This window comes from Ambystoma mexicanum, chromosome 7q (assembly GCF_040938575.1).
Source record: "Ambystoma mexicanum isolate Mex_15411 chromosome 7q, UKY_AmexF1_1, whole genome shotgun sequence".
NCBI classification, from domain to species: Eukaryota; Metazoa; Chordata; class Amphibia; order Caudata; family Ambystomatidae; genus Ambystoma; species Ambystoma mexicanum.
In genome coordinates, this window is record NC_090941.1 from 57,218,819 (window position 1) to 57,244,190 (window position 25,372).

At 46.4% G+C, this 25,372-nt stretch overlaps 1 protein-coding gene across 5 annotated transcripts in view; it reads right to left on the minus strand.

Moving 5' to 3' along the window:
- Nucleotides 1-25,372, minus strand: part of FRMPD4 (FERM and PDZ domain containing 4) — a 1,539,383-nt gene that overhangs the window by 1,148,539 nt on the left and 365,472 nt on the right. For all 5 annotated transcript variants that reach the window (XM_069639729.1, XM_069639730.1, XM_069639731.1 and 2 more), the window contains one exon: nucleotides 19,666-19,782. In XM_069639729.1, coding sequence (XP_069495830.1) covers nucleotides 19,666-19,703 — 38 coding nt within the window. In that variant the 5' untranslated portion in view covers nucleotides 19,704-19,782. Of the gene's footprint in view, nucleotides 1-19,665; nucleotides 19,783-25,372 lie in introns of those variants that run through there.

A 25,372-nucleotide genomic window follows, 5' to 3' on the forward strand; every position in this document is an offset into this window, starting at 1 on the left:
GTTGGGATATCTGATTACCTCTGGTCCTAATGGCCATCAGATCTACCCCGTCATCTGCAACTAAAATGTCACCATTTGAGCTGATGACTGGATACAAGATGGAGCTTCGCCAGCATTTGCTCTACAGGACCCACGAGCAGACGTTGATAAATGCCTCCACAACTCATGAGTATGTGGAGAATTTAAGGAAACACCTCCAAAATGCTTTTGCCTATGCTCAGCGGAATCTAGAAAGATCAGCTGATAGCATGAAGACCCACTACGACCTGAAGACCACCAGGAAGGAATATAATGTGGGAGACTGGGTTTACCTATACAATTTCCAAAGAAACCAGGCCAAACAGCGAACATTTTTTCCTACATGGAAGGGAACGTTTGAAATTATAGACAAGATCTCCCCAGTAGCTTATAAGATGCACATCCCCAAAGGTAGTCTGGCAGAAGGGGAAGACAAGTGGGTCCATATAAATCAGCTAAAGTGTTGCCATCCCAGGCACACTGCAGCAACTGGAGGAGTCCTCTGCAATACCAGAGGGGACCGCTCCAGATTAATTCAGTTCCAACCCTAAAATATCCCACATATAGTCTCTAAAATATTATGATTCTTGTATGCAGCTGTCTTTGAATTATATCTTGTTTTTCAAAATAAGAATGCTATGTCTCTTGATTTATAAAATGTACATGCCGCCCCACTAGATCAATAGTGGGGGAGAAATGTCTACGAAAAGGTATTGCCGCTTTTGCTTTATCATCCTAGGAGAGATGAAACCATGGAGACTGACCAAGGAGAACAACCCAGGGACCGGGAGCAAAGATCCGAGGGGCCCAGGGTACCGCCCAATATTCCCATCAGGACCGGCGAGGAGAACCGATCGATCCACCTGATGGAGGAAAAGATACAGAACTGTGCCATCTACCAGAAGAAGATGAGGCGGACATCCCAGATCTTGCGAGTTCCATCAGTGAAAGATCAGAATGGCCATCGCAAGAGGGGGGGCTTGTGGGATGTTTTACCCATGCAACCGAGCCCTACCACAAAAACTGTGCATTACTGCCATTGAAAACATCATGATGGCCAGAACTCCCCAGAAAATGCACAGGAAAAACATGAAGAATAGGCTGCCACCCATTTTTGCCTATGTTCTGAGCACAGGAGGGCACTGCCTAAAACCACCATTGGGCTACACACACAGTAGCCTGAAACCATTGGGAATGGCAAGGCTGATTGCCAAAAGCAACCCAGAGCTGTTGGGAATTCATTTTCTTGATGTCAAAAAGTTGCTAAAATCATGGGGGTGCAGTACCAGCTTTGTCCACAAACCGGCGCTAGCGGTCTAAACTCTGACAGGAGAACTGCTACTTCAGAAGCTAATCAGCCTCCTGAGACAGCTGGAAACTTCAAAGCCTTTTTGGTTAATTAACACATTTTTAAACACCTGTTGTTCCCTGAAGACAGACTGATTCAATTAACATTGCAAGAGGCTGGGAAACCTTCTCACCTCAGAACTACACACAAGAAGCCAGGAGATCACATGGACATGCTAACCAAATGCAGAGTGGCCCCCTGGCCTGCTAACCTCAGCCGACACAATAGACTCTTGCAATTGAATGGGGTATGTTCATTTGGGCGTGGACTGTAAACAGAGCTCTGCCTGGCAGAAGAGACATGCGATTCCTGACTCCCAAGTTTCCGGGGGCGGACCCAGACACTTTTTGCGAATTGAAATGAAGGCAAATATATGTTTTATAAAAACATTGATAACTAATTGTAACCAGATGACAGAAATGTACAACTTTGGGATCTTTAAATTGACACATTCACTCCCAGTTCAAAACTAGGCTGGTCGCTCTGTGATGTTCTGAGCCAAAACCCTGCTAATTATTAATACTACAGACACTGTGTTTATGCTAGAGACCTAGTAAATTAATGGAATATGGGTAGAAAGGCGGTGTACATGTTTTTTGGTAAACGTCCGATATTGGTAAATCAACTAAAAAGGAAAATAAGTTGTCATTTTTGAATGCAAGCCCCCAGGAAGATCAGAGTTGGGCCAGAATGTACCTTAAGTAATCTGTAATGTGTACATGTAATGTCAAACAACTGTGTATCTGGGAAATATGTGTAGTTATGAAAAATGATTTCTAAGGTAAAAGCAAAGGGGCGTTTCTTCAATAGATCGTAAATGGCTGACATCACTCTGACCCACTATCCTTTCTCAAATCAGGGACCAAAGAATCCTTTGACCTATCAAATCTTGAGAGGGTTGGGCATGCAGAATTAGCCGACCCACCTACTTTCTAAACACATAAAAAGAGCCACTGGAAGCCAGATAGGGACTTTCTTTTTCACTTTCTGCGGAGCATTTTCACAGACAACTCCACATCCAGACTTCAGACTTCACATACATAGACTCCTGACTCCAGAACAAAACTCCAAGAACTCTAGAACCCAACAGATGAACTCCTATCAGCAGGCCTTCAAAACCTAGCAACCAAACCAAACTATTCAGACAGCCGGGCTGAGCTGTCTGATTCTGGCAAGTACCCTGTGCCAGTACCCAGAAAGCAGTGCTGAATCCAGAACCACAGACTAGACCAGAAAGCAGAGCTGTACCCAGACCAGACCGCTGTGAGCAGAACCGGTGCCTGACAGACCCAGAGGGCAGAATTATTCCAGTGAGCAGAACCAGGCAGAGACCGTCCGTGGCGAGGGAACCCTAGTCCAATCCTGACCCGATCCGTGGTGAAGTCGCATTCCTGGCCAAAATATAGTGTGAGTACTGCCAGAACTGTGCAAAACCCAATCTCTTAGTTTAAAATAATCTAATTCAAACTATTTTAACCTATTGAGAACTGCATCCTAGAAATCTTGTGTTCCTTCTGTGATCTCAAACCTGAAAACTGTCATCTGTCATTCTGAGCTTGACTTTTCTTTTGAGAATCTACCTTCACAAAATCGTCCGTATCTCCGGAACCGTTTGTACTAGGAACGAAATTCATCTTAAAGTTAAGATTCTGGGCTTTCCAACGAACCCAGAACCGACTTTCTATTCATTATACTTTTTCTGTAATCGCGCTCTACGCACTCGGAAAAATTGCCACGATTTGACATTTTGCTTCATTTCAGCCACGTGTAAAAATATTTGTCCTTGCTTTCCTTTGCTGAAATTCGTTTGCAACCTGCCAATCATTCATAGAGATTTGCTAAAGTGCTCCTGAACTAATTTAAAGTAGCTATCACTCACCCTGAACCTCTAGAGGGAATTAAAATAATTTTTAGCATATTTTTCCCTTCTTAGCATACCACCTTTGAAGTACTTTGCCTGCGTTTAAAATCATCCCTGTTGATCTAAACTTGCTAGGGGGAAACTGAATTGGGATTTTACTGTGATTGTATTCCTGAAGAACTGTGTGTGTCACTTCCACCTCCTTACATTGCATAGAGGGGGGGGGTAATTGCCAAAAGGGAAAAGGTGATTATATTATGTTTTGCTGAAATCATATCAAGTTTATTCCTGTGTTGCTTCTTTTCCACCTTGCATTTCCTTGTACCATATAAAGCATTCTCAGCTACCTTATCCTCTATACTACTCCTAAGTAATTACCCAGTGTTCTAGTATCACATCATCCATTGTTGATCACTCACTGTCATATGTCTAAGTGTGATATCAATTATTAATTTATTATAAAAGTGCGATATATATATATTGTTTAATTCTCAAATAAACCTTTTAAATTTGAAAAACAAACTTACTTCTTGGCTCAGTGGGGTCAGGGGGATTCTAAGAGAGGGGTGTTATATAAGGGTTGTCACCCAGAGTACACGAACTGGACATAAAAATATATAAATAAGGGCTTCCCTTGAGCAATCCCCGACAAGGCACTGACTTAGTGGGACTGCTTGATTGGAGTCTTTAACAAAGTGGGGGCTCGGAGCCGGGAGATTCTGGGTTAGATTTACCACTTGTGCAGCTTAAAACAGTGTGCCAACTGACCGGATACACATATCCGGTTAGATCACCACGCTGTTTTACACTGTGAAAGCACCCCTCAAAGGAACGCTCTAAGGAAACGGTCTGTTTTGCAAAATCAAATACAAACTTCTGTAAATCAGGAAGGAACTCAAATTCCAGAATGACGACACTGGTAGACATCAAAATAGCCAGAGAGCACTTTTTACATAAGCTATTTGTGAGAGGTGAATGGACTGAGCAGGGCCAGGATGCGTGGTTGCAGGCAATCACACAACAGGTCACTGCAACTGGGTTAGATATCTGGAGAGATCAGGGTCCCTTACATGTTGCCCTGAGTGAACTATACATGGCTCCTAAAGCTAAAGATGAACATGACAAGATGGTTAGGATAGCAGCATATTTGTATCTATATATGGGAGCCATGCAGGACAAATGTGCTGAAGGCCAAGATCTGGCAAATAGGCAACAGATCGCGTTAGAGAAGGCCCAATCTGACCTGGTCTCTTCTGAGCAGAGGATGCACAGAAGCCAGGAGTCAGAACATGAGAAGAGACCGTATCTCATTAACATCAAAGAGGACATGTGTATCCTGCAACAGGAAAAGTCTGACCAGGATACCATATTTCTGGCCTTGCAGAAGGAGTACCAAGAAGGTTTGGACTCCATACTGCAAAGCCAGAAAAAGCTGGAGCAACAATTAGATTTCAATAGGGCATGTGCTGAGCAGGTAGTTACCCTGCAAAGCCACCTAGATAGGGAAAAGACAGAGAGCAATAAACTGATCATGAAAGACCTGGATACCCAGGCAGAGTTTGATCAGGAGCACCAGAAAGCTGGTGCCTTTCAAAGGCAAAGGGACGACCTGGCGGCACAGATGCAGACTCTTAGTCAGGAAAGGGACACCTTAGGCCAGGAAGTCTGCCATTTAAAAAGAAAAACTGAAGAAAAACACTTGGCCCTCCAGGGTGACCTCCAAAAAGAGCATCAAAACTTGTTAGAGCACACCAGGAGGGTGGAAGAGGCTCTGGCAAGAAAGGAGCAGGCCAGTAGGGATGGGACTCAGGAGGTAACCCTCCTGCAGTAAAGACTGGCCCAGTACTCCAGGACCAATCAGGAGGCAAAGAGAGAGAATGAGGCTCTCGGCCAGCACAATGATATGCTCCAGCAACAGGTAGCCATGCAGGAGAGACTGATAGACTCTAGTAAGGCGTTAACTGAGGAACTGAAAGCGCAGGCTTTTGCATTGCAACAGGGAGCAGGAGCTGATAGAGATGAGGTTCGCTGAGAAAGGGAAACGCCTGAGCATAACCTCAGGAGCCCTAGTACCAGAGGCCTTCATCTCTCCCAGTCCATGGACTCTGCCACCCCCATGTCCCCTGGCGCACATGAGCACAGGGCCACAGGGATGGCAGAATACTATCCAGCCAAAAGTATGGGGCTCATAGGCCAGTACCACCCAGGAATGGATGGGCGGGCATCCGGGTATGGGCACCTAAGTACAGTGCAATTTAGTGGGGAACCACAGGAGAGTAGGCCCACTAAGGGCATCCTGAAAACCTCTGCCCAGGTAGGTCAGTGGGGGGGGGGTACCCATCAAATCCTGGTAGCAAGGAGGGATCTGAAGACTCCTCTGAGCGTTACAGGACACAGGAGACCAGGTCCCCACATTCTGCCAGCTATTCCCAGGCTTGCAGTATGCAGGAAAACCTGGAAGATCAGACGTGCACCTCTGGGAGAAGTGCTTCTGAATCAGAGGATGAATGGACCAGGGTTACCCGAACCAAAAAGGCCAATAAGGTCCTTGCTTAAGGACCCCTTAAAACAGATTAAGGCAATCAGGAGTGTCATCACGCCTTATCATAAGAACGCCAAGTATTCTGTTTGGGAACACTTGGAGCTCTATGAGCAAATGATGGAGACTTTCCATTTGAAGGACAGCAGTAGCTGCATTCAGTACGTCAAATGGACATTCTCCCTTGAATACTCCAGTTTCTTTGCGGGGCTGGAAGACCAAAACCATTCAAGATGGTCCACATATAGGGCGGCCATCTTGAAAGATTTTTCTGTACATAGAAATCCCCAAGAGGCTTGCAAGGCAGCCTACAATTTGCAATGTGGGGAGGATCAGGCCCCACAAGAATTTGTGCAAGAATTGAAGCGTGCCTTTGCGCAGACCACCAGAAGGGTGCGCACGGACAGCAGAGAATTCATCAACACATTTTTCCATGCTCTTACCAAGTACATAATGACCCAGCTCGTGAGAGATTTTCACGAGAAAAGATGTTTAGACTGGGTCATTGAGCAAGCAACCCGGATCTATGAGGTGCAGAAGCCCATAGAAAATAAAAGTAATGCGCAGAAAAACCCCAAAACCAACAGCACCCCTGCTGCTGCCAAGGTGACGGAGGTAAAGGTTGCCCCCGTTTTAGATTTGGAGACGGGGGGCCTAAAAACCTGCCTGCGCAGAATAACTCTAACCCGGGCCAGTCACAGACAGGGAGTCAAAGAGGTAGTCCCACAAATGGAGTCCCTGACTCCCCTAATTATGTAAATCCCCACTACAAGGGAAACCGACCCATCCTGGGTTATGTGTGGACTCCTCCAGCCCAAGGGGGGGATCCAGTCAAGCACCTAAGCCAGAGAACTTCCCTCCAAACTTCCCACAGGAGGGCAGAAATTCACCAAACCCTGGGCCAAACTTTTTCCCCAGGTATCCACAAGGTTTCCAGCCCCAAAACCATCCATCCGTCTTTCCCCAATTCCCTGAGCCCAGACAACCTAATCCGAGAGAGGGGAGGCCAAGGGTGGAGGGGTACCCGAATCTTCCCAACCCAGGGTATTACCAGAGAAGGGATAGCTACCCTTCCCGGGATCAGCCCAGGGGAGAAAACCGGACCCCGTATCAGCCTGAGCGGGTTTCCCAGTTAGACCACCAGGTTCAGAACATGGCACAGGATTTGGGATGCATGCTGAGGGCCCAAAAGAACCCTCAGATGGGCATGCCGGCACAGAATGCCCCAAACTCTGGACCTAGTGCTCCAGAACAATGACAGGGGCAGCACCCCGATAACCCACCGGTTCCCCGGGAGGAGGCATAAGGGGAAGGGGGTGTAAAGCCTTGGAGAAAGCTTCCTTCCCCAGTTGTAAACAGCCCCTGGAAACTCAGGAACCGGAAACAAAATCTACTACACCTGAAAGTCTGCCACCCAAGGAGCAGAGAGGAGGTAGGACAAACAAAGGACCCAAACAGACCCATTTTGTGGAGGAGGTACAGGTCTTCCAATTTGAGGGAGAGGGATCCCAAGGGGATCCTGGGGAAAGGATCTTCTCCTTCAGAGATGGGGGAACTCCTCCCAAGGAAAAATGGGTCCCAAGGGATTCCAACCCAGATTGGATAGATGTGGGGATTGAGCTGTCGCCGCCCATCATTCTATCCCAGAAACAACAAAACCCCTGGTTCAAACCCATCCTGGTGACTGCCTCCAAAAAGGCAGGGGCGGCCCAGAACCGGAACTAGGGGAACCTAAAACCCAACCAATAGACTGGGTAGATGTGGGGATTGAGCTGTCGCTGCCCATCATTCTATCCCAGAACCAACAATACCAAAATCCCATGGGTCAAACCCATCCTGATGACTGCCTATAAAAAGATGGGGGCGGCCCAGAACCCGAAACCATTTCCAGTTGCCAACTTTTTCTTTCAGATTCCCCAGGCTCTCCACAGAATTCTGCCCAAATCTCTTCTCTCGCCATGTCCAAAACCAGAAAGTTAGCCCACCAGTTGTCCAAAAATGTGCATTATCTGTGCCCCCTTGAGGAGAAGGAGGGAAGATACTATGCCCTGGTACAAGTACAGGGGCAGGGTACAATTTTGGCACTGGTGGACACTGGATCCCAAGCTACTCTTCTGTCCAAAAGGGCCTTTGATGAACTAAATGCAGGAAGGGGGGAGAATTACTGCATTCCTCTCACCTCTCTTCCTGGACAACTGCAGAACTTTTACGGGAAGGAAATTCCTGTCGAGGGGACTGCAGATTTGGACATCAAAATTGGGCGACACAAGGTGAAACACCCGGTCATAGTAGTGACTCCAGAGGGCACCACTTGTTTACTAGGGAATGACCGCCTGAGAAGGTTGTCACCCCTAATAGATTGTGTAAACAAGGTCATCTGGACCCAGACTAGCCGACCAATATAGTCAACAATGTTAGTTTAAACGGCACCTGCCACATGGTTGAACAAAAATCTGACCAAATAGAATTTCACTTCCAGAACAACCAAATTCCAGACGTGACAGTAATAGCAGTAGGACAACAGACTGGTGATGGGGGGTCCTCTCTATTTCTGAAAATCAACCTTCCTTCCAGTTTAAGGTTTTATTCCACACTGGAAGAAAACACTCTGAAATTCTTTACTAATCCACAATCAGAAACTCCCACTCCTATAGTCCAGAAAGATGTGAAATCAGCTCAGAGCCTGGCTGATATTCAGCAAATTGGAGATAAGTTGTTCATCCCTGTTCAGTTAAATGATGGGAAGGACTCTGTTCTCGCCCGAGCGTGTGTGAACAACGGTAAGAGCTTCACTAGCGAAGCCATGTTCCGACAACTCCCAAAAGATCCAGCCATTCCCACATTCAAACTGATAGACAAATGGGAAATGGACCTGGAAGCACCTAATTCCAAACATCTCCGGCAAAGCAGGTGTATGCTCAAAATCTCCATTGGCAACAAGACCATAGTCCATAATTGTTTGGTCGTGCGAGACGTCACTGCCGCCTTTTACTTAGGCAGGGACATTCTCAATCGCTTTGCCATTAGTTTGGACCTAATAAACTTCAAAGCTTGGTCCCGATTAGCAGATAATCCCATGGGCTTTGATGATCCAGAAAAAGCATTTAGGTCAGCTCAATTGCTACCTTATGCAGTTGAAATTCAGATTAAAGAGAAAGTCACCATCCCAGAAAGGACCCGACAATTCTCCCTGGAAGTGAAAGTTAAAAGAGGACAAAAATTGAAAAACCCTGATGCTTATATTCATCTAAATGCTTCTCTCCAACAGCAAGGGTTAGAGGTAAACCCAACACCATTAGTCAACATAGAACTTGACACCATTCCAATAGAGGTGGATAACAGCGACTTAAAGAGTATTACTCTAGCCGCAGGCACCATTATTGGAATGGTGGTTGATGACCGACATTTATCCATTGATTTAGGAAATGAACTGTTAGGACCAATCCCCAAGGACTGTTTTGGCAGTGACAGTGATGACAATACAACACCAGACAGGATCTTTACCCGGCATGGGGGGAACTTCCTGGTGTACACTTCTTGTCCTTATGGTAAGGAAGACGTGACTTGTGACTTTAGAAGGGATGAGGTGATTTTCCAGGTCCATGAGGGCTGCCTTTCCCACCTGAAGCCTCCAGTCCAAATCAGCACTCTGACCAGGGACTTCTCCACCCAGCTGGAGGAGGCCACTGAGATAGCAAAACCAGAAGTCTTTCCAGGCTTCAGGCAGATGGTGGAAGAGAGAGTCAACCTAGCTGATGCCTGCGTGACCCTGGAACAGAAGCAAAAGTTGAAACAAGTTTTCTTGGATTTCCAAGATCTCTTTGCGGTAGACTCATATGACTGTGGTCACACCAACATCCACACAACAACAATTCCCACGGACCCTGGCATGACTCCAGTGTTTGTGAAGCAATATCGCTTGCCTCTCACATCCATGGAGTCCCTTACTGAAATAATTAAGAACCTTGAGTCCCGGGGAATAATCTGTCCAAGTACACAGCACCTTCAATAATCCGGTGCTGGGAATATTGAAGCCAAACGGCCAGTGGAGACTCTGCGCCGACCTTAGGGAGCTCAAGAAACGGGTCCATACTTCCCGATGGCCTCTGCCCTACATTGACCAAGGGCTGGCCCAGATTCAGGGGTCGCAGGTATCCACCTCAATAGACCTGACCAATGGATACTGGACCGTGTCTTTCAGTAGGGAGGACCAATACAAACTGGCTTTTACCTTTGGGGGCCAGCAGTACACATGGACCTGGACTCCCTTCGGATACCTCAACTCCGACAATGAATTCAACATTTTCCTACATAAGGCCATGCCCGACCTGGGTGCGAGGGGTAACCTGGCTTATGTAGATGATGTCCTCATCAAAAGTTAATCTGTGGAAGAACACATAGTGGAGATCCGTTATGTTCTGACACAGTTGAGGGCTGCCGGAGCAAAACTTTCCTTTCAGAAAGCACAGTGGTGTAGAACCCGTGTTAATTTCTTGGGGAATGAGATTACTCCTCAGGGTCTCTGTCCCCAAAAAAAGAAAGTGGAAGCACTTCAGAAACTGAAGGATCCCACAACTCTGCGGGAACTAAGGAGTCTCCTTGGACTGACTAATTACAGCAGAAAGTTCATTGAGGGCTACGCAGAGATCACCAGACCCCTGATTCATCTCTTGAAGAGGGGGGTCAAGTGGGAATGGGGTCCAGAACAATCCGAGGCAGTAAGACAACTCAAAAGAAGCCTCTCACAAGCGCCCTGCCTAGCTTACCCTTTCAGAAACAAGGAGTTCTTCCTGGAGACAGGGTTTTCTAATACGTGCTTAACGGCAGTATTATACCAAAAGCATGACAAGGTCAATAAAGTAATCTCCTATGCGAGCAAAACTTTATCCTCTGTGGAGGGAAAATTCAACGATTGTGAAAAGGCACTCCTGGCAATGGTCTGGGCATTGAAGAATTACCGCCCATTCATCCAGGGGGAACACATCATAGTGGAGACTCCACACCAGCCTCTGCAATACCTCCAAAGTGACAGAATCCGGGCCTGAAATGTGAGTAATTCCCGAATTACTTCCTGGATTCTGTCAATGCAAGGCTTTCCTGTGGAGGTCAGATTTGGCCAAAACAAGAAGAGTCCCCTCGTGCAAGGTCTGGCTGACTTGCATGATTGTGCCAGAGAAAACTGTCTCGAGGACAAAAGTCTAAAACTCAAGGACAACATGGAGGCATACCTTAATTCCCCACACAAAGTCTTTGAAGAAGACAAGTGTGAGGGAATGCCCACTGTCTATGTGGATGGATGCTCTTACCATGTTGACAACAACGGGGAAAAAGAACTGGTGGCCGGCATAGGGAATGCATGGGTGAATGAGTCCCCAGAACCCTCCGCTGGGTACAAAATTGGTCCCTGAAGTAGTCAGGTAGCAGAGTTGATGGCTGTGCATCAAGCCATCCTCACTGCTGTCCAACATCAACTCCACAAACTGGTCATAATCACAGATTCGGATTATGTACGGAACGGGTTCGTGGAGCACCTGGTTAATTGGAAAACCAGAGGCATGTTATGTGCTAATAACAAACCCTTGAAACATGGGAAGTTAATCCAAAACATTGATGACCTGGTCACCTTGAATGGGATGACCATCTATTGGAAAAAGATCAAGGGTCATTCCAAAGTAGAGGGACCAGACAAAACTGGAAATGACTTAGCTGATCAGCTGGCCAAAACCGGGGCCATCCAAGGGGATCCAATAGAAATAGAGTCCCTGTTGGGGGAAATCCAGGTCACTGCTATCACTAGGTCCCAGACAAATGCTCACAATGATCTTTCAACTGCACAATGGAGTAAGGAGACCCCTGATGCTGATTTAATTACGGCTCAAAAGGGTTATCCAAAAATTGGTAAGTTTTACCAACACATTGAGGACCCTGAGAACTTTCCTCTGACGGATACCGATTACATTGGGAAGGAGGACCTTAGAGTGTTGATGAAATGTCCAAAGATGTTCCGAATCCCAGACGGTTTGTTGGTAAGGAAATCCCAAGCTGGCCATGATCAGTGGGTGGTTCCTACCTCATTCCGAAGCCTGATGTTAAGTCACGCCCATGATGCGGCCACTGCCGGTCATAGGGAGTTTCATAGAACACTTGAAATCTTAAGAGAGGTTGCATACTGGCCGCACATGGGGCAGGACCTCGACCAATACTTGAAGGGGTGTATGGTGTGTGCACAATTTCAGCCATCATCCCTCACACACCGTGCACCTCTCCAAAAGAGGGGATGACACTACCATGGTCAGATTTGCAAATCGACTTCATAGGCCCTGTAATTCGCTCATCTAGAGGAAACAAGTACATGTTGACCGTCACGTGCTTGTTTACCAAGTGGGTGGAATGTCTCCCGGCCCCAAACTGCAAGGCAGAAACAGCAGCTGCCCTGATGATTAACCACATCTTTTCCCGTTTTGGTCTACCTCAAAGGATTGAGTCAGACAGAGGTAGCCATTTCACCAGCGAGGTAATGACAAAGATGTGGGAGATACTGGGGGTCAAAAGGAAGCTACATATTGCATACCGGCCAGCTTCTTCTGGAGCAGTAGAGAGATACAACCGAACCATTGTGAGCATATTAAAAAAGTTTGTGGCAGACTCTGGGCCAAGTTGGGATATCTGATTACCTCTGGTCCTAATGGCCATCAGATCTACCCCGTCATCTGCAACTAAAATGTCACCATTTGAGCTGATGACTGGATACAAGATGGAGCTTCGCCAGCATTTGCTCTACAGGACCCACGAGCAGACGTTGATAAATGCCTCCACAACTCATGAGTATGTGGAGAATTTAAGGAAACACCTCCAAAATGCTTTTGCCTATGCTCAGCGGAATCTAGAAAGATCAGCTGATAGCATGAAGACCCACTACGACCTGAAGACCACCAGGAAGGAATATAATGTGGGAGACTGGGTTTACCTATACAATTTCCAAAGAAACCAGGCCAAACAGCGAACATTTTTTCCTACATGGAAGGGAACGTTTGAAATTATAGACAAGATCTCCCCAGTAGCTTATAAGATGCACATCCCCAAAGGTAGTCTGGCAGAAGGGGAAGACAAGTGGGTCCATATAAATCAGCTAAAGTGTTGCCATCCCAGGCACACTGCAGCAACTGGAGGAGTCCTCTGCAATACCAGAGGGGACCGCTCCAGATTAATTCAGTTCCAACCCTAAAATATCCCACATATAGTCTCTAAAATATTATGATTCTTGTATGCAGCTGTCTTTGAATTATATCTTGTTTTTCAAAATAAGAATGCTATGTCTCTTGATTTATAAAATGTACATGCCGCCCCACTAGATCAATAGTGGGGGAGAAATGTCTACGAATAGGTATTGCCGCTTTTGCTTTATCATCCTAGGAGAGATGAAACCATGGAGACTGACCAAGGAGAACAACCCAGGGACCGGGAGCAAAGATCCGAGGGGCCCAGGGTACCGCCCAATATTCCCATCAGGACCGGCGAGGAGAACCGATCGATCCACCTGATGGAGGAAAAGATACAGAACTGTGCCATCTACCAGAAGAAGATGAGGCGGACATCCCAGATCTTGCGAGTTCCATCAGTGAAAGATCAGAATGGCCATCGCAAGAGGGGGGGCTTGTGGGATGTTTTACCCATGCAACCGAGCCCTACCACAAAAACTGTGCATTACTGCCATTGAAAACATCATGATGGCCAGAACTCCCCAGAAAATGCACAGGAAAAACATGAAGAATAGGCTGCCACCCATTTTTGCCTATGTTAGGAGCACAGGAGGGCACTGCCTAAAACCACCATTGGGCTACACACACAGTAGCCTGAAACCATTGGGAATGGCAAGGCTGATTGCCAAAAGCAACCCAGAGCTGTTGGGAATTCATTTTCTTGATGTCAAAAAGTTGCTAAAATCATGGGGGTGCAGTACCAGCTTTGTCCACAAACCGGCGCTAGCGGTCTAAACTCTGACAGGAGAACTGCTACTTCAGAAGCTAATCAGCCTCCTGAGACAGCTGGAAACTTCAAAGCCTTTTTGGTTAATTAACACATTTTTAAACACCTGTTGTTCCCTGAAGACAGACTGATTCAATTAACATTGCAAGAGGCTGGGAAACCTTCTCACCTCAGAACTACACACAAGAAGCCAGGAGATCACATGGACATGCTAACCAAATGCAGAGTGGCCCCCTGGCCTGCTAACCTCAGCCGACACAATAGACTCTTGCAATTGAATGGGGTATGTTCATTTGGGCGTGGACTGTAAACAGAGCTCTGCCTGGCAGAAGAGACATGCGATTCCTGACTCCCAAGTTTCCGGGGGCGGACCCAGACTCTTTTTGTGAATTGAAATGAAGGCAAATATATGTTTTATAAAAACATTGATAACTAATTGTAACCAGATGACAGAAATGTACAACTTTGGGATCTTTAAATTGACACATTCACTCCCAGTTCAAAACTAGGCTGGTCGCTCTGTGATGTTCTGAGCCAAAACCCTGCTAATTATTAATACTACAGACACTGTGTTTATGCTAGAGACCTAGTAAATTAATGGAATATGGGTAGAAAGGCGGTGTACATGTTTTTTGGTAAACGTCCGATATTGGTAAATCAACTAAAAAGGAAAATAAGTTGTCATTTTTGAATGCAAGCCCCCAGGAAGATCAGAGTTGGGCCAGAATGTACCTTAAGTAATCTGTAATGTGTACATGTAATGTCAAACAACTGTGTATCTGGGAAATATGTGTAGTTATGAAAAATGATTTCTAAGGTAAAAGCAAAGGGGCGTTTCTTCAATAGATCGTAAATGGCTGACATCACTCTGACCCACTATCCTTTCTCAAATCAGGGACCAAAGAATCCTTTGACCTATCAAATCTTGAGAGGGTTGGGCATGCAGAATTAGCCGACCCACCTACTTTCTAAACACATAAAAAGAGCCACTGGAAGCCAGATAGGGACTTTCTTTTTCACTTTCTGCGGAGCATTTTCACAGACAACTCCACATCCAGACTTCAGACTTCACATACATAGACTCCTGACTCCAGAACAAAACTCCAAGAACTCTAGAACCCAACAGATGAACTCCTATCAGCAGGCCTTCAAAACCTAGCAACCAAACCAAACTATTCAGACAGCCGGGCTGAGCTGTCTGATTCTGGCAAGTACCCTGTGCCAGTACCCAGAAAGCAGTGCTGAATCCAGAACCACAGACTAGACCAGAAAGCAGAGCTGTACCCAGACCAGACCGCTGTGAGCAGAACCGGTGCCTGACAGACCCAGAGGGCAGAATTATCCAGTGAGCAGAACCAGGCAGAGACCGTCCGTGGCGAGGGAACCCTAGTCCAATCCTGACCCGATCCGTGGTGAAGTCGCATTCCTGGCCAAAATATAGTGTGAGTACTGCCAGAACTGTGCAAAACCCAATCTCTTAGTTTAAAATAATCTAATTCAAACTATTTTAACCTATTGAGAACTGCATCCTAGAAATCTTGTGTTCCTTCTGTGATCTCAAACCTGAAAACTGTCATCTGTCATTCTGAGCTTGACTTTTCTTTTGAGAATCTACCTTCACAAAATCGTCCGTATCTCCGGAACCGTTTGTACTAGGAACGAAATTCATCTTAAAGTTAAGATTCTGGGCTTTCCAACGAACCCAGAACCGACTTTCTATTCATTATACTTTTTCTGTAATCGCGCTCTACGCACTCGGAAAAATTGCCACGATTTGACATTTTGCTTCATTTCAGCCACGTGTAAAAATATTTGTCCTTGCTTTCCTTTGCTGAAATTCGTTTGCAACCTGCCAATCATTCATAGAGATTTGCTAAAGTGCTCCTGAACTAATTTAAAGTAGCTATCACTCACCCTGAACCTCTAGAGGGAATTAAAATAATTTTTAGCATATTTTTCCCTTCTTAGCATACCACCTTTGAAGTACTTTGCCTGCGTTTAAAATCATCCCTGTTGATCTAAGCTTGCTAGGGGGAAACTGAATTGGGATTTTACTGTGATTGTATTCCTGAAGAACTGTGTGTGTCACTTCCACCTCCTTACATTGCATAGAGGGGGGGGGGTAATTGCCAAAAGGGAAAAGGTGATTATATTATGTTTTGCTGAAATCATATCAAGTTTATTCCTGTGTTGCTTCTTTTCCACCTTGCATTTCCTTGTACCATATAAAGCATTCTCAGCTACCTTATCCTCTATACTACTCCTAAGTAATTACCCAGTGTTCTAGTATCACATCATCCATTGTTGATCACTCACTGTCATATGTCTAAGTGTGATATCAATTTATTATAAAAGTGTGATATATATATATTGTTTAATTCTCAAATAAACCTTTTAAATTTGCAAAACAAACTTACTTTTTGGCTCAGTGGGGTCAGGGAGATTCTAAGAGAGGGTTGTTATATAAGGGTTGTCATCCAGAGTACACGAACTGGACATAAAAATATATAAATAAGGGCTTCCCTTGAGCAATCCCAGACAAGGCACTGACTTAGTGGGACTGCTTGATTGGAGTCTTTAACACACCATATGTAATAACTTCATATGTTTTACTGGAACATTCTTTTCAGATCTAGTATCAGCCTGACAATGCATATAAATGTGTATACTAATATTTGAGGGTAGGTCATGTGAGGAGAATGAAAGGCAACTGAAAACTACCATAATTCAAAGTAATAGGTGCTAGAATAGTATATTTCCCTGCGTCACTTATATCTTTCTTCCATTGCTACAAATCGGGATGCATCTTTGAGAAGCTGGTATTCACTTGTACACCAAAGATGCAGCTTTCAACATATGGTACAAATAGTGACACAAGCTAAATCATCTTAGGAAGAACAGTGGCCCTTGGGAATCTTTAATGCAAAGACTGTGTTGTTTAAAAATGTAAAGTGAAAACAAGAGAACTGGGCCTACTGCACTGGAAAATTTGAGTGACCACAATGTACAAACTAAAGGTATTCATGAAATACAGCACATGCATACATTTCAACAGATATTGCACATCCTTTAAAAATCATGGAATGTGTCATGGATTACAGATATCTTCATTTCAAAATGCAGAAAAATTAAACCAAAACAAAATATTTGTATTCAATGCCTAACCCATGTTTCATTTCAGAGTAAACTAGACCACACCTTAGGGCGTCTTCCATGGGATATTCCTATTACAAAAGCAAAAACAAAAAAAAACGAAATACCAAGAAAATGAAATCTATGGCCTTCACATAAGATTATTTTCTGGAGTAGCCTGATGGTTTGGCTTATGACTGAGTCTGAAAAGCAAATTCTTCCATTAACTGGCCCTGTTTACCCTGCTCGCTCATAAATAAAACTGCCAGCTACTGGGACTAATGTGAGCAGGACAAAGGGGGCTGCAATTGGTGCCCGATCAATCATTGACGAATGATTTCACAGACAGGTCTCTGGAGAGCTATTACATGACTCATCATGTAAAGCCTAAAACCTAGTTTACAGTTTAAATGCACTCATTAGTCACAATCACAAGTTATATGTAAAAATGATTTTGCTTATAACTTTGAAACCATTCTAAGTACAACCATTAGAATGTGTGAGTTTCTAATTTAAGGATCTTCCATTTTGAATTGTCACCAAATTCAGATTTAATACTCATTTTTTTATAATGACTAAACTTATTAATATTCAAAATATGTACTAATATGCAATTTCATAAATTAATGTTTCAAATACAGACATGCATCTTCTAGGACAGATTTTAGAAGTCCAAATCTCAATCTGGCAGGTTGCTACCAGTAATTATGAAATACAAACTATTTAATATGTAAAGTCTTAAGAGCAGGTAGACCCCCCCTCCCCATTGTTTTTGGTCACAAATGTAGAAGTCATAATCATCCAATGAAGATTGGAAGTGTTTATTCAATATGTCTGCCTATGAGGCAGACCAATGGAAATATCTAGCCAATCACATAGTGTGACATAATTATAAGATAAGCATTGGGATATTTGGCACTTTAAAACATGTGAGCAGAGAGGGGATATGGTTGTGACATTCGAAAAAGCTGCACAAAAGAACACCGTCTGAAATTATGATTATGGACAGAGGAAGCAGAGAAAGACCAAGGTAAAGGTTGTAAAATAGAAGATTACTGTTCCAGGGGATGGGTCCACAAGAGAAACAGCAGATAAAACAATCTGAGGCAGTCTTAACCTCATAGAGGCAGATTTGAATGGGGCCCCAATGACTGTGAGATTTCCGATCTAAATGGGCCAGGCTATTCGTTCAACTAAATGCTTCTTGTCAAACTCGAATATGGAAAGCCCCCAAAAGAAATGATACATGGTCTCTAAAACTATTTTTCCTGGTTGGTCAGAGAAAGGGGGCAAGGTTTGGAAAGTGCTGTCAAACTAAATTGATTTAAATTAGGAAATGTGCACTGGTATATCACTAAATTTAAAATGAATTGGGAATTCATTTCAATCCAACCCAAAATACATTTTGAACTCTGTGTGCATTGATACAGGTAGCACTTTCAAGCAGTCTGCACACAAGTCTTTCAAAATCATGAACTCATTAAATTGTACTCCACATGTTTCCACAGTAAAAGTTAACATTAAGATTTGATATGAAGACAACAATTGCCAGATTCGAATGAGGATATATTTGATAACGTGTATTAATTGAAGGTCATAGATATGTCATAGGGATAGGATGAAATGTCAAATTGCATCACTGCAAACTCGTAAATGTAGGGATTATTTGTTGAATCTTTACACTTTTTCTCGACAATTATAAATGGTCAGTGGGGTAGAGGAATTAATTGAGCATAGGGGATGTGGAGGGGTGGCGGCGGGTCTGCCCTACATTTATTTACAGGAAAAAGTGATAAAAAGGCAGAAAACAAATCCAAAATGTTTGGGACTTGCAGTAAATAATGTGCAGTGATCACATAGATCCATATTTCATAAGGAATGGGAACTGAGACCATGCTTAATTTGTCATTTCTACTCCTATGAAAATGATGATAATGTAAATTTCATATAGCCCTAATTTTAAAACCACACAGTGGGACTCTATTAGTGAGGTGAGGGGAGATCAACACTAATACCTGTTAAATAAAATCATAAAAACATTCTCCTATGTTGGCTGGGTGAACCTGAATTCTTTGCATGCTCAATCAATCCCTGCAAAACTTAACTGCAAGTTATTGTAAGCATATATTAAACTGCAGACACATTAGCAGCCTACAGCACCAGATTTACATAGGACGCATAAAACATGAAATAGTTCTTCGATCCTAGCATGTATTGATGTTATTGAGGAAAGCAATGCTTTTGTATTATTTTTAAATGTAACTTTATATGTAATATGGAAAGTTTTGAGGCAAAGGAAGGGTTGCCATGCTAGTGATAGGTGACAGAAGTGAAATTAGAAGGCCTATTTTAATTAAATAGATGTTTTTGTATGAGATATGGCGAAAAACTGCCTCCAACTGTGCAATATTGTGGTGACTTCCCCTACAGAAATCTTGGGGACCACCTTGAATTCATTTTTTTCAAATACATTTGAGTTTTGATCAAAATGCCTATTTCTTGACATAATTGCGGGGTGGGACAGTATATAAGTGGTCATTATATCTTGGTGCCCACTTAACAGCAACCAAAATATCAACTTATCAATCTAAATATATCTTACAAGCAGACCATTATGCTATTTCTGTTATATGAAGCCTGCAAAACTACCCTTATACTACAAGGCATGTATGGAATGGGACACAAATGCCAAGATCAGCCCAAGCAAATTAGGTAAAATCGCTATGCTACAGATTATGCAACATATGTACAGAAAGAAAGCATAAGATGGCACCCATTTACCTGATGAAGTAATCTCTCCCATCTCTGTTTGCCGCCATCTCCCATCCATAAGGTTGCCCCTGGTTCCCGCTCCAGGTTCCTGAAGGAGGAGGCCAGCCTGAAGACTTGGTCTTGTGACTGAAAATGGACAAAACAACAAATGCTTAACCGAAGGCCTGACAGCAAATATAGCACAGAAGCATTTACGTCTTTGTCTGCTCCACATTTGCGACAGAAAAAACTGCATTCAAAATATGTCAATGTCACATGCCCCCTATTTTACTTATGGCTTTTTCAAATGTGATTTTCTCCATGTAGTAGCTAAGAACAGGTTTATAAAAGTTAAAACAAGGTTGATAGATAACTGTAGAAGTAGAGCACAGGTAGTTAAAAAAATGTCTAGGGGGAAACATGTCCATTTTGGTGTCTGACCCGGATATCTGATCATAGTCTACACTCCCAAATCCCCAAAATTGGAACTTCCAGAGCAGGTTCACAACACAAGTTTTCTGGTTATGCTGGTAGTGGATTTTTAAACAGGATTTACAAAAGCCCATCAGATCAGTGACATTGGTAAAATACGTGACATGATCCAAAGAAAACTTTATGTGGGTGTTTGGGGGCAGCAAGGGGTCTCTCGGAGACTCGGACACGTTTGGGAAAAAGAGAAACGGCACATTTAAAAGGCAACTGAGCATACACACTTGCCAAAGCAAGAAGACTGTATAGAACCTTTGGCAGAGGTTCCCAAGCATGACATAAAGATAGTGTACCCGGTGCATAGGCCTACCGCATTAGTACCGTACACACCCATCTGTTTTCCAGATCCACCATGCAAATGGACTTGGCGCACAATATAAATCCAGTAACATAACAAACAATGACATGACGTAGCACATCAAATGATTTCAGAACTGCTTTAAAGAGAGGTACGAGAGATAAGAGAGGTTCCCCTTCAAGAGATTTTGAGGGGAAATGGAGCCAAGTGGTGATTTTTCAAGGGCTTTAAATCAGTAAAACCAAAAACTAAATGGGATTGAATTAATAATTCACAGGGTTTGGGGTTGGTCACGAGGATAGTTACAGTATTATGCAGCATTATGCATTTTCTAAAGCACTAGTAACATTGGTCAAATTGTGATAAGATTTAAAGGCAGATTTACAGGGGTGATTGGAGCGACTCTAAGGGGGTAATTCATAGAATTCAGCGCACAAGTGGCGCACGCGGCTGGCGCACAGTGTGCGCGTGCGAATCCCTGCGCCAGCCGCGTGCGCCAAAACCCATTTCCGCGCACAGCGTATTCATGGATTCCAGCCACCGAAACCAGCCGTGGCGCATAGTGGCGCAGCGACCTTGCAGCAGCGCCAGTTACGCCCCCAAGAACGCCTTCCGCGCAGGGAAAAGCCATCAAAATCCCCAATCCAGCGCAAAGGGCTGCGCTAACCCTGTACCAGCACGGCAAGCGGGCTACGTGTATTTCAGGGGTTCGCGTGAAGTTCCACACGCGAATAGCCTGGGCGCGTGTATTTCAGGGGTGCGCGGGAAGTTCCACACGCGAATAGCCTGGGCGCGTGTATTTCAGTGGTGCGCGTGAAGTTCCACACGCGAATAGCCTGGGCGCGTGTATTTCAGGGGTGCGCGGGAAGTTCCACACGCGAATAGCCTGGGCGCGTGTATTTCAGGGGTGCGCGGGAAGTTCCACACGCGAATAGCCTGGGCGCGTGTATTTCAGGGGTGCGCGTGAAGTTCCACACGCGAATAGCCTGGGCGCGTGTATTTCAGGGGTGCGCGTGAAGTTCCACACGCGAATAGCCTGGGCGCGTGTATTTCAGGGGTGCGCGGGAAGTTCCACACGCGAATAGCCTGGGCGCGTGTATTTCAGGGGTGCACGGGAAGTTCCACACGCGAATAGCCTGGGCGCGTGTATTTCAGGGGTGCGCGTGAAGTTCCACACGCGAATAGCCTGGGCGCGTGTATTTCAGGGGTGCGCGAGAAATTCTACACGCGATTTCAGCAGGGTACGTGTATTTCAGGGGTGCGCGAAAAATTCTACACGCAATTGGCCTGGGCGCGTGTATTTCAGGGGTGGGCGAGAAATTCTACACGCGATTTCAGCAGGGTACGTGTATTTCAGGGGTGCGCGAGAAATTCTACACGCGATTGGCCTGGGCGCGTGTATTTCAGGGGTGCGCGAGAAATTCTACACGCGATTTCAGCAGGGTACGTGTATTTCAGGGGTGCGCGAGAAATACTACACGCGATTGGCCTGGGTGCGTGTATTTCAGGGGTGCGCGAGAAATTCTACACGCGATTTCAGCAGGGTACGTGTATTTCAGGGGTGCGCGAGAAATTCTACACGCGATTGGCCTGGGCGCGTGTATTTCAGGGGTGCGCGAGAAATTCTACACGCGATTGGGCCTGTGCGAGTGGGGCAGTGTATTACGTGGGTGTGCGGGAAGTTGAAGAGGTGAATTGCCAGTGTGGGTCCTCCCAGGTCTCCCCTCTACCCCCTCCACGACCTCTGCAGGCAGCCCACACCACAGGGTACTACCCTGCACCCCTGGTCATGTCCCGCAGGCAGCCCATCCACCATGGGCATGCCCCCCAGCCAAGCCACATGTCCCCTTGCACCCCCACCCCCCAGCACTGTGGGGCACCTGCCAGCAGGCCCCCAACCATGTCCCACTCATGTCCCCTTGCACCCCCACCCCCCAGCAGGCCCCCACTCATGTCCCCTTGCACCCCCACCCCCCAGCACTGTGGGGCACCTGCCAGCAGGCCCCCAACCATGTCCCCTTGCACCCCCACCCCCCAGCACTGTGGGGCACCTGCCAGCAGGCCCCCAACCATGTCCCCTTGCACCCCCACCCCCCAGCAGGCCCCCACTCATGTCCCCCTGCACCCCCACCCCCCAGCACTGTGGGGCACCTGCCAGCAGGCCCCCAACCATGTCCCACTCATGTCCCCTTGCACCCCCACCCCCCAGCAGGCCCCCACTCATGTCCCCTTGCACCCCCACCCCCTGCAGGCCCCCACTCATGTCCCCCTGCCCCCAGGTCCTGACGAAACGCAATCATGGCAGTAATGGGCAGCATACCCAGCACAAACACCCAGCCAAGGATTGCATCCACCCACATAGTAGATGCAATTACATGATACAACCCCAATGGCAAGTATGTAAATGAACACATGTCCGTCACACACACATACACAATGGGTGCAAGTGAATGTCAAAACCCATATCATGACATGCATGAAACCAATGAGAAAATACCACAAATGTAAGTAATAAATATATGTATTAAAGATGAAAATGAAGTAAAGAAATAAAACACACAACAATGGGGATGACAAAACAAATGGTCCATGTCCGAGAACTAATAGAAAAAATCAAAAAACAAAGGAATCCAAAAACTAATGTAGTCCAAAGAAAAATAATGGGGGGAAAAAATAAGGAAAAACCATTGCCTCATGGTGAACACAAATATAAATCCAAAATTTTTTTCCAAACATCAAACTATGTACAAGAATATCCCAGGGTCCATGAGCCCAACACCATAAATGAAACCTACTACTACTAACTAATGAAAAAAATATATACAGAAAAGTGGCCATTGTCCGAGCGGTCCAAAAAAAACTTAAAACATAAAGGAAACCTAACACTAACTAACTAAAGAACTATATACAATGGCAGCGGGCAAGTCCTGCGGCTCACTCTGTGATGTTGCCGGCCAGGGCATCATCGAACTCCATGTCGATGTCCCGGAGGCGGGACTCTGTCCTGGCCCCGAGGTCTCGCAGGGACAACCCCGTGTCCACCTCAAACTCCCTGCGAGCTTCCTCGAGGCACTCAGCCCGCCTCAACGCCCGACGCATGGAGAACTCCGCCCTGACCATGGTGAGCCGCTCCTCTTCCGCCCGCTGCCGCTCCGCACCTATCCGCTGGACCAACTGCTCCCACACGGAAGACACTGCCATCCCAGGGTTCTCCTGCCCTCCGGCCGATGCCTGCCCCTCTGATCTTGATGGCCCCGAGCCATGATGCCTCCCACGTCGAGCCTGCTGCTGCCTCCGACGCCACTGCCTCTGCCAGCACGACGGCATCCAGGCTGATGGAATCCACCGATGCCGTCGTGCACGTGCCCTGCCAGATGATGCCGGCACATCCTCCATCTGCAGGGGGACAGTTGCTGGTGTGTCCACCCCTGCTGGACCTTCGACTCCCGACTGTGGCAGGGATGGGGTCCCCACCGAGCTGGCTGCGTTGGTCGGGGCAGGTCCACAGGGGGCCCTGGTGGCATCTGGGCCGGAAGACGGCATGGAGCACGACTGGCGCATAGCCCCCACAGAGGAGGAGAGGGTCGCCAGAAGGCCACACACATGTAGGAAACCCCCGACCATGGCGGCTCCCAAATGGTTCACGTACGCACGGTGCTCTTCGTGATGATGTGCATGCTCCTCCCGGGAAGCATGCACCTCATCACGAATGCCAGCCGTGCGCAACGCGACACCAATCAGGACCCTCTCCACACGGCCAGGGGTCCCCTCGTCCACAGGTAGAGGAGTGTCAGATGACATGGACATCTCCCCTACCTGCGGACGGGCCTGGGATGGGGCATCCCTGCTGGTGCATGGTGGTGCAGTCACAGTGTCAGGGACAGTGACATGCACAGGCACCTCCACGGCGACCTGTGCTGCCTCCTGCCCCTGGCCCTGGACTGCACCACTTGCACCAGCGGGGATGCCCCCACCAGGCCCCATGTGTGGCTCAGTAGCGGCCTCCTCCCCCTCTGTGGAAACCACCAACCTGGATGTCTCCACGCCGTCTTCCGCCGGTGCAAGCCCCTGTGGGGGCTCACCCACCCCTTCCGCTGCAGCCGTGGCGGCATCCCCGCCGCTCTGCTCCACAGCGCCTTCTCCGCCCTCTTCTTCACTTGCCACTGTGTAGAGGGAGACATAGAACACAAGCATCAGGGTACTGTACAATGGTCCCCTAGACAGGAAGCAACAGCAGATGAGTGGCACTGTCATACATCACTTCCATCATGTCCCTCCACAACACATGGGTCAGTGCAGGCAAAACACATACAGTAACAGGCATGGCGCAGGCCATGGACATTGGCATACATGACCAAGGGACTCATGATTCATACAATGTTGGTTTCAAACTCACATGCATCATGGGTCTTTCCATCACATGCACACACCTCACCGTAGTTCCATCCATCTGGCCTCGTGCACCACAGACGCAGTGGATACAAGGATGACTAGGCTGCATCAGTGAATCTGAACATTGTCACAGACATGTGTCATGCATCCATGGCGGTTACAAGTCACAGACACGCAGGTCAGACACACACACATGGACACCATACGTGTACATGGGACCAGCTCCCATCCCTCACCCCCACCCATGTCCAGGAACAGAGACTGCCATGCTTCCATGTTTCCATTCCGCACAGAGCCCCCCATGTTGCAATAGAACACATCACTGTACTCACATGCCTGACCATGATGTCCCTGCACACACACATACGTACATGGCCTATGTCACACATACAGGCAGGTATCAGACAACCAGCACACTGCAACATGCCCTGTCTCACACAGTAATGCTTGGCCACTTACCGGCCAACTCCAGATGGGTCTGCCTCCGAAGGATCTGGGCGTGGAGCGCTGGGTCTACGCGTTCCAGGACCCTCATCTGGATGTCACTCAGGCGTGCCC